General features: G+C 40.7%; 1 protein-coding gene across 1 annotated transcript in view; it reads right to left on the bottom strand.

The window, feature by feature from the left end:
• Positions 1-11,766, bottom strand: part of LOC126473670 (solute carrier family 22 member 1-like) — a 76,686-nt gene extending 64,920 nt beyond the window's left edge. Inside the window, exons 1-2 of the mRNA XM_050100903.1 lie at positions 11,668-11,766; positions 3,009-3,268 (exon numbers count right to left, since the gene is read on the bottom strand). Of these exons, the coding sequence (XP_049956860.1) occupies positions 3,009-3,268; positions 11,668-11,766 (359 nt within the window). The remainder of the gene's footprint in view (positions 1-3,008; positions 3,269-11,667) is intronic.
• Between the last annotated feature and the right edge of the window lie 1,031 nt (positions 11,767-12,797).

Here is a 12,797-nt window from a genome sequence, read left to right as displayed (position 1 = left end):
ACAAAAGAGTAATTTTTAAATAAAAAATCTAGGCTTTCACAGGTTTCGAAGACGAAACTAGACCCACAGAAAAGTCATAAGACAGAAGACAGAAGGTTGCAAAGCATGAGAATAAAAGAATATTGGACAATGAGATAGCCCAGAAGAAAAGATACTTGACGCGAATTAACGTTGTCCTCAGATGGCCAAAACGGAAAGAAAAACAAGAAGGGACAGCATGTCCGTTATTCCCAAAGTATACAAATGGTCTCTAGGCTTAAGGCTATCCAGAACACTTGACCCCTTGTCTCTGTGACCAGCAGAAGCCGAGAAATTACTCTCCGAAAAGTGCGAGTTGTCATGTACGCACTTAGTTACACCTTTTGTGTGAACAGTGCAGCCCACATTGCACTGGTGGAACAAATGTGTTTACCAGATGTTTGTGGTTCAAGCTATGTGTATTGTATGCTCCCTCAACCCGCAGCTAATTAGTAAAGAAACATATCAGATCCATCTTTAGTTGGTGGTTGGAACAAAAAGGGAACAAGTGCAGAGAGGATATAGGTACGTGAGGTCTAGGCGCTCAGTCATAGAATATTATGGCGATGTGCATGTCCTACGTAACGTGGTGTATAGTCGTATGAGGGATTGTCTGTGTTTAGCTCCACCACCCGTCGCACGCAACCCACCCCCACCCCCGTCACAGGCCGCTTACAAAATGCTTGAAGATAAAAGTCAACTATACCCTACATCCTATTTACTAAGTTTCAAGAACTGTTATTAACTGACAAACCAAGGAATGTACCATACCTCCTACGTATTTTGTACTTCGAAGACAAAAGGAGACTATTTACAGCGAGCATAGTGACAACTCAGCAATCACTTTCCCGTGAATGGAAAAGATAAACATCTTAACATGTTGTACAACCGTGCGTTTCACGGTGGTTTGCAGAGTGTGTATGGAGATATAGATTCTGTGCACCTGTTTTGTTACTGAGAGAGTCTTGGTACAGATAAGTAATAAAAAGGATCAGTTTCCACACCATATTCGGTGTAAAAGCTAATAGCAATTTGTGATTAACAATAACAACAGTCACCATTCAAAAACCATTCGAATTATCATAAAAATTATAACAACTAAAAAGTCAAGAACGGTAAGGTGTTTCCAGAAGCCGCATAGCAGTATGGAAAGTGCTTTATACGAAGCTACCGGTTTCATGTCAGACGCATTTCTAGTTCATCTGCCAAGAATACAAATCACTGAGTGAAATTTTGAAAGGGTAGGAATAAATCACCTTGATACAGATCAGTGGTTTTTGGAAATACCCCACTATTCTTGACTTTTTAATTGTTAGAATTTATGTGATAATTTGAATGATTATTGAGTGTTGAGTATTGTTATCATTATTCACAATGACTCTCAGCTATAGTTACCCTCCGCATAAAGTTGTTTGTAATAGAAATTTTTCTGGAGCAGTCATCGCAATGGATGGTCTAAACTGCTTTTCAGTACTGGTAGTGCTTATTTTTGTGCGTACGATGGTCAGACAGCGTTACATTAGAAGTGTCCTTATGGGTGAACTCATTTTTAAATTTGGAGATTAATGTTCCCACTTTCTGTCTGCTGTTTTCATTTTTGACACTAGACTCTTGTGTGAAGAACTAGGCAGAAGCTCTGTATCCAAACGTTGCCTTTACAGTGTGTCATAGAACCGTAACTTCTCTGGATTTTCTGATAGATTTTTCTCCGAGATCTTATTCTGAAAGTAGTTGCACCCTTTGCACATGTCCCGTGTTTCAGTAAGCAAGCTGCGCCAACACTATATTACTTTTCAATATTGAAAGTGCAACGTTTTCTGTTTATGCTACATATTCCGAATGATAACGTTAAACCAGGATTGGTCTGTGCCATCTATTATCATTTTATGCGGTACACACATTTATAATAAGCTGTACTTACTGTGTTTCACCTACCATGGAATGAACAGGCAACTGTAGTAGATGAAAGCCAAAATTTGAATGACAATATGCACAACGTTGGTGTAATATCCTACAACATACATTGTTTATTTCTCAAACCGGTTTTCAGCTTTTACGTGATCATCAGGTACAAAGTTAAAGTATGTGATACAGTGAAATTTTGTTGGATCAAATACTTTAAACTGGTGCATCTACAGATTATCTCCATTTCCGAAGTTAGGTTTAGGAATAAAACATCAGGGATTATTTCAGTGTAAATGCGATGTACGACCATTTAACCAAGGTAAAACCTGTTACACATTAGCTATATACAAAATACAATAGTTGTTCATAGAAGAAAATAAATTAAACAGTAAAATTTGTTTACATATTCCAAAGATGTGGCTGAAAAAAATAATTTTGTCTTTAATAGCTCCTGCATTACAAACAGATAAGTTGTATTAGAGAAATTAAGCAGGTGAGCCAGTCATGTGTGATTACACAATGTATTTTTTCACACAACATAAGAAATTATAGTAACTGAAATAGAGGAAAATGGGGTGCGTGAGTAAGGGGAGGAATTTACCACGTGGCCTGGATGGGGTTATGAGGAACATCTGCAGTTAGTAGTGGCGAGTGAGGGAGCTGCGCCTGGTCATTCAGTACTAAGCTTGGTGTGATGGACACATGTTCATTAATTTAATTTACTCGAAAAATGTTCGTCTTCCTTCCGTTATTTTATCTCAGTTAAATAATCTTATACCGCATTTACACTGAAACAGTCCCTCTTGTTTTACTCTTAAACTTAACGTTAACATTTTTCATCTCTGGAAATTGAGACACTCTGCAGATATTCTAGTTTAAAATGTCCAATAAAACTTCACTGCACCACATACCTTTGTATCTGATGATTTCATAAAAGGCGAAAAACGATTTGTGAAATAAATAATAAATACTATATAATATTACACAAGTATCGCGTGTGTTTTCATCCATAAAGTATTAAAGATTCTACCAAGAACCGATGAAACATTCGATCGATGAAAGCTAAAGTATTTCCCACTACAAACCTTGGTATGGTGAGGTTCTTCCACTGCTCAACTGAAAGGTTGGAAAGCTCCCTGCCAGGGACGTAGCACCAGTGATCTGGAGTCTGCATAGCCAGGTAGAACATGTTGACACTCATCAGGTCGAAGCATGAGGCAAAGCAAACGAAGACGATGTTCAGCCTCGTCTGGAACTTCCCCCTGGACCCAATGGCGTCCAGGACCTCCTCAAATGCTGGAGAAGCCTTTGTTTTTGAATTGCATTCTGGGATTCCAGCCTTCTCCTGAAAATGAATAACGAAGCAGCGGTGTTACTATCAACCTCACTGACAGGGAATGGTAATGAGTCCCCAGCAAGACAGGCAGACATTTGTTTTTTGTTTGTGCCTACAAAAGTTATTTACCTGCAGCATCAGGCAGCGAGAGCCATACTCTGCTGGTAGAGCATGTGGGCAATAGTTTTTTGTGTCTGTAGAGCTATCTGGTCCTGTTTCCAATTACCACAGCAGCAAAAGTTACCAGTCTCATTGACCCTAATTTATTTCGAAATATTTCAATCAGTTTTATTTATTTAAGTTTTTTGTTTTTGTGTATAATCGCTCAGTACATTTTATTGCTGTTTTCTCTTACAATTCGTGGTTTCTTTGTTTGTTGAATTCAATTCCTATGTGCATGTGATTAACTTGTGTCGGTATTGGGTGTTTGAGATATTACTAGTACATCCAGTAGCGTATTTGCTCTGTGAGTTCAGTGTTATATCGTTACCATTTCGAGAATAACAACGACTGTGCAGCAATACACTCTAGGACCAAAAAAAAGAAAAGAAAATGAAGAAATGACGCACCACAGAGAAATAACCCAATGGGATGGAAATTAGTAGGTATGGTGTACATGTGCTGACTGCAAGCAAACAGGTCATGAGAAACTGGATGCTTCAATATCACGTTGGTCCACCTCTGGCCCTCATGCAAGCAGCTATTAGGTTGATGCATAAGTTCATAGCATTTTTCTGTAACTTTAATGAACACAACAGATACATATAACAGAGGCTTCAGTCATCAATAATAAATTCTCCTTCACCATTTACAATAGTCTCCTAATGCTGTAGTAACTTATAGCATGTTGAAGTGAAACCTCATTAGTGAACAGTACATTTGAGTAGTAGAGCAAAGCAGCCATCAGCGCATTTTGTTAGTGCGGGTTGCCTACCTGAGAGGCAGTTATGCACTCAGGGGCAAACCTATCGTTCTCCTTCGAGTGACAGGTACTTAACCTATTGTTCTACTTAAAGGACCCTTCATTTTGATTGACAGGAACTTAACCTATTGCTTCCCTGCCCCCTCCAACTCCCGTCCCTCATCAGGAAACCTCACCCTCGCTGCTACAGGTACACTTTCAGGTCTGAGTTATTGGATAGCGCCTCTCACTCTTATCAATTTGATTGACTACTTAATTAAACTAATCAATTAATTAACTTCTCCCCCTCTGGTAAGTCCCCTCCCCTCCCAACATCTCTCCCAGAAATCGGCAGGAAAAGAGACTCAACTGATTGCTGATTTGGAGCAAATGCGGTTACAGTGTGTGGAATATTGTTTAAACACTTTAGAAAATGTACAGAATATTATTTAATTATTTATGGCAGTGTACAGAATATAGTTAATATATTTAGTTAAAGAATTTGTCCAGAAATCGATTGCTGTGTATGGAATATATGGAAATTGGTGGAGAGGAAGGATCTCATAACAGGAAATTAAAGGATATATTATTTATTTACAAAGCATTCAGATTGTGGGGGATGGATTTCTCTTGCTCATCATTCTCTGGTGTTTGGTAACAAGTAGGTCTTGTAAGAAGCAATTACGTGGGGCAAACATGTTGCATAACCTGATGTTCAGCACTGTACTCTAGGTGTCTTAACCTAATGTTTGGCCCTTTGTCAGCACTTAACCTATTGTTATGTTTAGTGGTTTTCCATATCACCCTCATTTCCTTGAACTATTGTACTGCCCTTGATACCAAATTAAGTAATTATTCATGTCCTCTCACCATTTTCTGATACACTTTTCGAATTTCAGATGGTTTTGAACGCCATTTATGGCGCATTCTTCTTTGTCACCAACCCCCATAAACTATTGTACTGCATTTCACATAAAACTTATTCAAATTAATGTAGTATTCTGCACTTAACCTGCTGTTCTGCTCCATGTCGCCCACTCACGCACATCCTCCCCTTCACTATTGTACTGCTAATACTATGTTGATATAAAAAATTTATGCAAATTAATTAAATCGATATTCTTCACATGTATGGGGTAGTTTTTTTTTAATTCGTGGCATCCTATTAGTCCGTGAAGTCAATGGAATATAGTTTAAAGAAAAGATCACTAATAAAAAACACATCCCACTGCCCAACGGCGACGCCAAGGTCAGGGTGCACCGGCAGCCCCTGCGAAGTGATGACACGGCAATCAACTGCCGAGCCACGCACAGGTGTCCATTCGGGTTCCGCAAGCACGAGAAGGCGGCATCTCTTTCATGCATGACACCCGAGAAATACCTGTCAAAATACGTGTTCACCTAGGCACCATTGCCGCCGCGATGACACATAGCTGCGGTGCGGGTCCAGTGGCGAGAGAGATGTTGCAGTGCTTCTCAGAATAGCACAGGGTGTATTTTTCCTTGCAATCCTTATGGGACAGCCCATCTGTCACTGAATTTACCCATCAAACCGCTGCTGCTGCCAGTGTGGGAGCACTGCCCACCATTATTTCCTGCAGACAAGACTTTCAGCAGCAAAAAACTATTTTGTACACATCGCCATATTGGACTGACAGTTAAACGTCACAAAAGTTGTTTACAGATCATCAAATACATACAAGACTCACAAGAATATTGGGAACCAGGAACATAATTACCAGTGTAACTACAATTAAATATTACGATTGCTTCTGCAGTCTGACACCGATAGATGTACCAGCAATGTCTCCTCTTGATGGCTGTGGTACTGGAACGAATCTGAGTACCTATAGGGCACATAATTTTCCACATAAAAATCTCTCATAACCTTGCAGCTATGGATGTGCTGAATCTATACGTCCCAGATGATAGGACACACACTTATTTTCTCTGGTCATGCCCGACATAAGCCACAGAACATTACACTGCAATATGTACACATTTTACACAAACAGTGCAGTTACCATTTATATCTGTGCAGCACCCGAAAAAGTTATGGTATGCCTACACTCACACCGGCTATATGTCTCTATTCTCCTCAGTCCTAGGAAAGTATCTGACTAAGTCTTTGAATCAGTGCTTCTGGAAGGTGCTGCATCCTGCCAAGATTCTCTCAAACAACTGTTATGAAGGACAGGCATCCGGCACTATGCGGTAATGAATACCGCACCTGCGGACGTAATGCTTGGAAAGACACCACCGTTGCGGGTTGGTGTACTGAATTCAACATCACTATCGGTAGAACAACGATGAAAATGCGAGGGTATGCTTAAGGGTGCAGATGAGGGGATGTATTGTCACAGCCGTATTACCTGTCTTGTTTGTACGCTATAGCAGATCCAGTTGAACACTTGCATTGCTATATTGTGCAGCTGTTTACGAAATGAATCTATCACCACTTACGTTCGGATGTACTCCTCAGTGCATTGAAATCACAATTCACCATGTTGAATGTGTCCTTCCCTTACGACTAGACATACAAAATTTTCTTTTACATGAATAGTAGTTTGATTACGTCCCACAAACATCTGGTGATATGTTGGAACATAAGCCACACTCTCTTTATGTTCAAGCAGCAACATAACATTTTTGATTATCAGTTATAGGTGTATAAAAAAATTATGATACGTCCACACTTGCACCAGCTGGGTGTCGTTTTCACACTGCAAAAAGCCTCCTGCCATCACATACTTGTCGATGAATAAAGGATGTAATTATAATTTTAAAAAGCCCTAGAGTCTTTTCAGTTTATCGATTTCACCACTTACACGAAAACTTTTTGTACTTTCGATACTTGTAAATCCAGCCAACACACAATGGCACCTTTTATATTTTCAGACTGCCAAGTCGGGGTTTGTGTCAGTGCATTCCATGCATAGCTTCCACCACCCAGGTCACACAATTTTCCCCTGAGTAAGAAATCATTGTGAGCCATTGAGTAACTAGAAACTTATCCCGTCTGTTAAGACCTTTACGTGAAAACTCGGAACCAAATGACGAAACTGATATTTTCACTCGTGAATACCGATGTTGGTGATTTAACAGATTCCAAATCAAACTGTAATTTACAAAATCAACTAAGGTGTTTCTCATGTCTAGAGAACCAGCAAACGTGTCGTCCACCCGTCTTTCTCCTGCTAGATGCACTCAACACACAACACAATCGATCTTCTCTCAACCAAATAAAGATGCGAAATGTGAAGAAGCAGTCACTCAGACAATTTACATGGGAGAGAATAATGGTACATCGCAAACACCTGTCCATATTGAATCTTCTAAAATTGCCATGCAATCACGAAAGTTGCCCAACACATAGTAAGTATTAGTTCGCTATTTGGTCGTCTAGAGGACGAATCGGTTCATTCAATTACGTTCCTGCATCTCAACAGGCCTTTCTATTTCGGCAGCTCCTGCTATTAATGGGAAACATTAATCATTACCTCCACATGCCACCGGCGCTGCACGCCAAGCATGCATAGGCAGAATCATCATCCTAGGAAATTGGTCGCTTATATATTTGATCACTGTACTTACAATTGAATGTAGCTATTGTGACCTCAGTTGTATGACATTCAACAATGAGTGAAGTATCGGAAATATTCCTTGCTGATGGCTGTGGCTCTGGAAATAGAAATATCTGTACAGATCCAATGACTTGACATACTCTCCCCTTTGCTATCGCAGTATTCCGTGTGAAATCCATACCTTCCTTGCGACTGGACATAGTCATTTCCTTTGCACATGACGCAACACAAACATGTACTGTATAGCGCTGTTAATATTCCAGTGTAAGAAATATATCTCAAGCGCATGACATACATCCTTCTTGCAGGTTTCTCTAAGATAAACTATGGTAACAAACTGTAAAACGAAAAAACTACTTCCTTAAAACAGTGGCTGGGTGTGATACATGCAAAATGTAGCTCTCCAGAGATGTATAGCGTCCACTGTTCATATCCGATCAATGTTCAGAAATTATACTATGCTTGCATCAGTCCTATATAAAGTGATGTTAGTAATGGAGAATACCTCTTACAAGGAAATAGATAAACGCATAGCAGCGGCGCCCGACATGTGAAATTACGCATCATGCCTCCACTAACTCTGTAAACAGGACATCTGTCAAGCAGATGTATACATGGGGATTGCAGCGTCTCACGAACACCTATCGCTAACTTAGAATCATCTTAGTTATAAAACTAAAGTCCCGATTTTATACCCAAGATGCGACAAGGGAATGGAGTACATCGCGTAAATCTTCGTTCGTTTAGAGGAATGTGTCGAAACAGGATGGTCACGTTTCATCACACATGAGATGGAAGCCCACTGATGACGGAGAGGTTTGCTGTTAACGATCGCAAGTAGACATTGCCCTAAGTCAAATATAGAACACGTGGTTGTATCCGATTCGAATGCAGGCTGTGCCACGCGACTGATACATCCTGACAGAACTGGGGAATAAATGGCCAAATGGCCTGCTCCAACATATCCCTCTCCCTCTACAACGCACCATCAGTCTCCCATTAAATCGTACCTCGTTACAGCTCCATCTCTATCGATCACCCCGTCCACTCTCTGTTATCCTTTAACGAAGATGTATGTCAGTTTAGAGGCAAACGGTTTCTGTTTTCCTTAAAAGCGTCAAATACAGAAGCAACTCGCGTGTATCACTGTTACCTCAATAGACATACAGTAGAATGCTGCCTCGGTGGAAAAAAGTAACTGTTTCCCTGGTTCCTTTCGCTTCCATATCGACGTTTTCTCGGATTCCTATTGTTGTCGCATACTTGTCCCCTTTAACAGGAATTGTTCTGCGTCAACTAGCAGACACGCAATTACTTTCTCAATTTCCCTTTCAGCTTATTTTCCCTCAATTTATACGTATTTTCCATCATTTTTCGCAATTCTATCGATTTTTTTATGTCACTTCTACCCACGCTCTCATGACATAACTTCTCGTTCCGTGTTCTAAAGCTGCTTGTAAATGCACACTATTTTTGTAAAAATACAGTTTTCATTCCGCATGTGTGAAAGTTTTACAGTGTGTAGACACATCCTTCCCGCTTGTTTTCAAACTTAGTTCAACCTGTTCCCGTGAGTGGCGCCGTCACAGCATGTCTTCAAGACGGCTGCTACACTTGACGTTCGTCAGAAACAACGTGCTGTCATAGAATTCCTGTAGTGTGAAAACGAGACAGTGGGAAACATCCACAAGAGGTTGAAAAAGGTGTATGGAGATGCTGCTGTCGATCGTAGTACAGTTAGTCGGTGGGCAAGCAGGTTACGTGATGAAAGCCGCCACGGCAATATTGGGGATTGTCCTCGCAGCTGCTGGCCTCGTACTGCACTCACTCCAGACAATGTGCAGAGAGTTGACGAATTGGTGACTGCTGACAGACGCATCACAGTGAACGAATTGTCACGCTACGTTGGGATAGGGGAAGGAAGTGTTTGCAGAATACTGAAAGTGTTGGCGTTAAGAAAGGTTTGTGCCAGGTGAATTCCCAGGATGTTGACAGTAGCTCACAAAGAAACAAGAAAAATGGTATGCAGCGAACTTTTGGAACAGTACGAGAATGGTGGAGACGAATTTCTTGGACGAATTGTGAGGGCTGACGAAACATGGCTCCATCATTTTTTCCAGAGACGGAGAGGCAATCAATGGAGTGGCATCATGCAAATTCACCCAAGGAAAAAAAAAATTCAAAACCACAACTTCTGCTGTAAAAGTTAGGGCTACGGTGTTTTTCGATTCCGAAGGACTCTTGCTTGTGGACATCATGCCAAGTGAAACCACCATAAATTCTTATGCATATGTGACGACACTGAAGAATCATCAAGCTCGACTGAGTCGTGTTCGACCACATCGGCAAAAGCAGGATGTTTTGCTGTTGCACGACAATGCACGGCCACATGTCAGTCAAAAAACCATGGAAGCGATCACAAAACTCGGATGGACAACACTGAAACACCCGCCTTACAGTCCTGACCTGGCTCCATCCGACTATCATCTCTTCCAGAAACTGAAAGACTCTCTTCGTGGAACGAGGTTTGAAGATGATGACTCTCTTGTGCACGCTGCCAAACAGTGGCTCCAACAGGTTGCTCCAGAATATTACCGTGCGGGTATACAGGCGCTGGTTCCAAGATGGCGTAAGGCAGTTGAGAGAGATGGAAATGATGTGGAGAAATGAAAATATGGTTCCTAAAGGATGTATCTACACGCTGTAAAACTTTCAAACATGTAGAATAAAAGATGGATTAAAAAAAAATAGTGTGCATCTTTTGGAGGACCCTCGTAGTACAGCTGCCAACACCTAGCGCAAATCCACTATATTTGGGATCGGGACGCGTAGTATAGCATTGTACTCGGCTGCATCTAGTCGCCTCCAACCACATATTCCACATTTGCACTGCGTTTCCCCTGTTTTCTGTATATCTGTGGATTACCTCTCACCACGTACAATGCAGTGGCCTGCGGCCTTAACTTAAAGACCCAGAGCAGTGGCGTTTGCGTAGCATTGTCAGTGCTAACAGACAACGAACATTCCGTGAAAGTACCGCAGAAGTGAATGTGGTACGTACGGCGAACGTACCTGTTAGTACAGTGCGGCGAAATATCGTTTGGACCCTGGACGACTGGAAAACCATGGTCTGGTCAGATGAGTCCAGATTTGAGGTGGTAGGTTTCGAGAGTGCCACCGACCACAAGAAGCCATGAACCGAGTTGTGAATAAGACACTGTGCAAGCTGGTGATGGCTCCATGGTGCTTCGTGATGAATTGCCTATAAAATTGAGCTGCTCGCTATGAGTTTGGTTTTGGTGCACAGTGATCATACACCGCTCCTTGCAAAATGTAGCTAAGATATTGAATAATTCTTTAAATTTGGAAAAGGAGCTATATCTATTTACAGTCTTCAGAAAATGGTTTATAGGTAGCACAGTGAGAACTGATTACACAAGCAAATGATAAAGACAGAATAAAATGTTCGTAACATCCATCGTATTTCGTTAACGATTTGAACCATCAAAACTAGATGTTAGAAAATGATAACATGCAAAGAGGGCAGTATGTTTCCACGTTTTTAATATTCCAATCTTTCTTACATACCACGATATGCAAGTGACTATGGATTTTTTTCACTGGAATAATGTAATTTTTTTGAGGTCGTCGATAGCTGAAGAATCAATAGCTTTATTTGCTGAAACAGCTGTCGTTTTGGGCAATGCCTGTCTTCCCACATGATACTGGTTTATAAAACGTATTGCTGCAATAGCGTCTCAAAGAGAGAACTCATTTTACTAAGATCAACGCACAAGGGCACACAACATTTGGGTTAAGGAACTTTACAACTGGGCCTATTACTCAGATCAGTGACCTCACGATGTTTAACGTAGAGCGTTTTCCGCTTCGACTAGCGAACTGTCCATCCCTTCCTCAGATACACAGCAACCATTAACAGCGGGCTCCGTCATCATTGTCTGCCTTGATCCAACTTTCCCCAGTTTGAGCTTCCAGTCGTACACATACGCATTGTTCCACATGTTCGTAGACTCACGACGCAGAGACAGTTCACAATTTAATGTGTCTGTACCTGGCTTAGTGTGGAACTATTATTTTCCTCTGCTGCTTCTTCTTTAAGTGAGCATTTTAGCGATTCTTTTTGGTTAATAGTGCTAAATCAACCAGCCTTGGAAGGAGACATGTGTTGACAACACGAAAGTGGTTACAAGTGTAGCGACTGTGCTACGTTGTATGTGAACAGGAATTTGGAGGCCAATATTGAGTTTGAATAGCTCGAGCATTTACCAATGTATATTTTGTTCAAGGAACCTGCTGACCCCTTAAGTCAAAGTACATACGTTAACTTCCGTGGGTGTCTGGCGGACAATGTACAGTCACCGTCGATAATGACAGCTCCAAAGAATGCGGTAGTGCGTAACGCAGCAAGTTTCTACGAGATGACGTTCGTTGCAGTAAAGCACGCAGTCGTGTAGTACGGTAGCTGCAGGATGGCTATGGTTCCTTTTTTTTTTTTCTTTACCCACAGTACAGCTGACGCCGCCTGACGTAGGAACTGCATAGCGTAACATTCAGTCGATATGAAGATTCATACCCTCTACGAATCTAAATAATCCATATTAGTTACTATCCGAAGTTGTTCGAATTTAGTACACAGCCTTTTGTTAATAGAATGATGCTGTCAAAATCTCAGATTTTTATTTATTATAGTTCTGAAGAAAAAGAGAATTACCTAAGAGTCCTAAAACCTACACTTATTTTTTAAAACCAAGTTAGGAACAATAACAGATTGACTTTCATTATCATTTGAAGCCATTCCAAAGTTAGCAGTGCATAAAAATCAATTAATTAGGATTTTTAAAAAAAAAAAACTTTAGTCACTGTGCATTACGTAATATAAAAATCGGTCAAACTTATTATTTGATTATATTTTGCCGTGTGAATGCGTGAGAATGATTGAGAGAGTGTATGTGGGACATGCATTAAAATTTAATATTTCATTTTACATAAAACCTTGTAATAACGAACCGTGGGAAAGTTATGTTGCAACCAC

This window comes from Schistocerca serialis, chromosome 4, assembly GCF_023864345.2.
Source record: "Schistocerca serialis cubense isolate TAMUIC-IGC-003099 chromosome 4, iqSchSeri2.2, whole genome shotgun sequence".
NCBI lineage: Eukaryota > Metazoa > Arthropoda > Insecta > Orthoptera > Acrididae > Schistocerca > Schistocerca serialis.
This window is presented reverse-complemented; position numbering and strand designations above follow the sequence as displayed.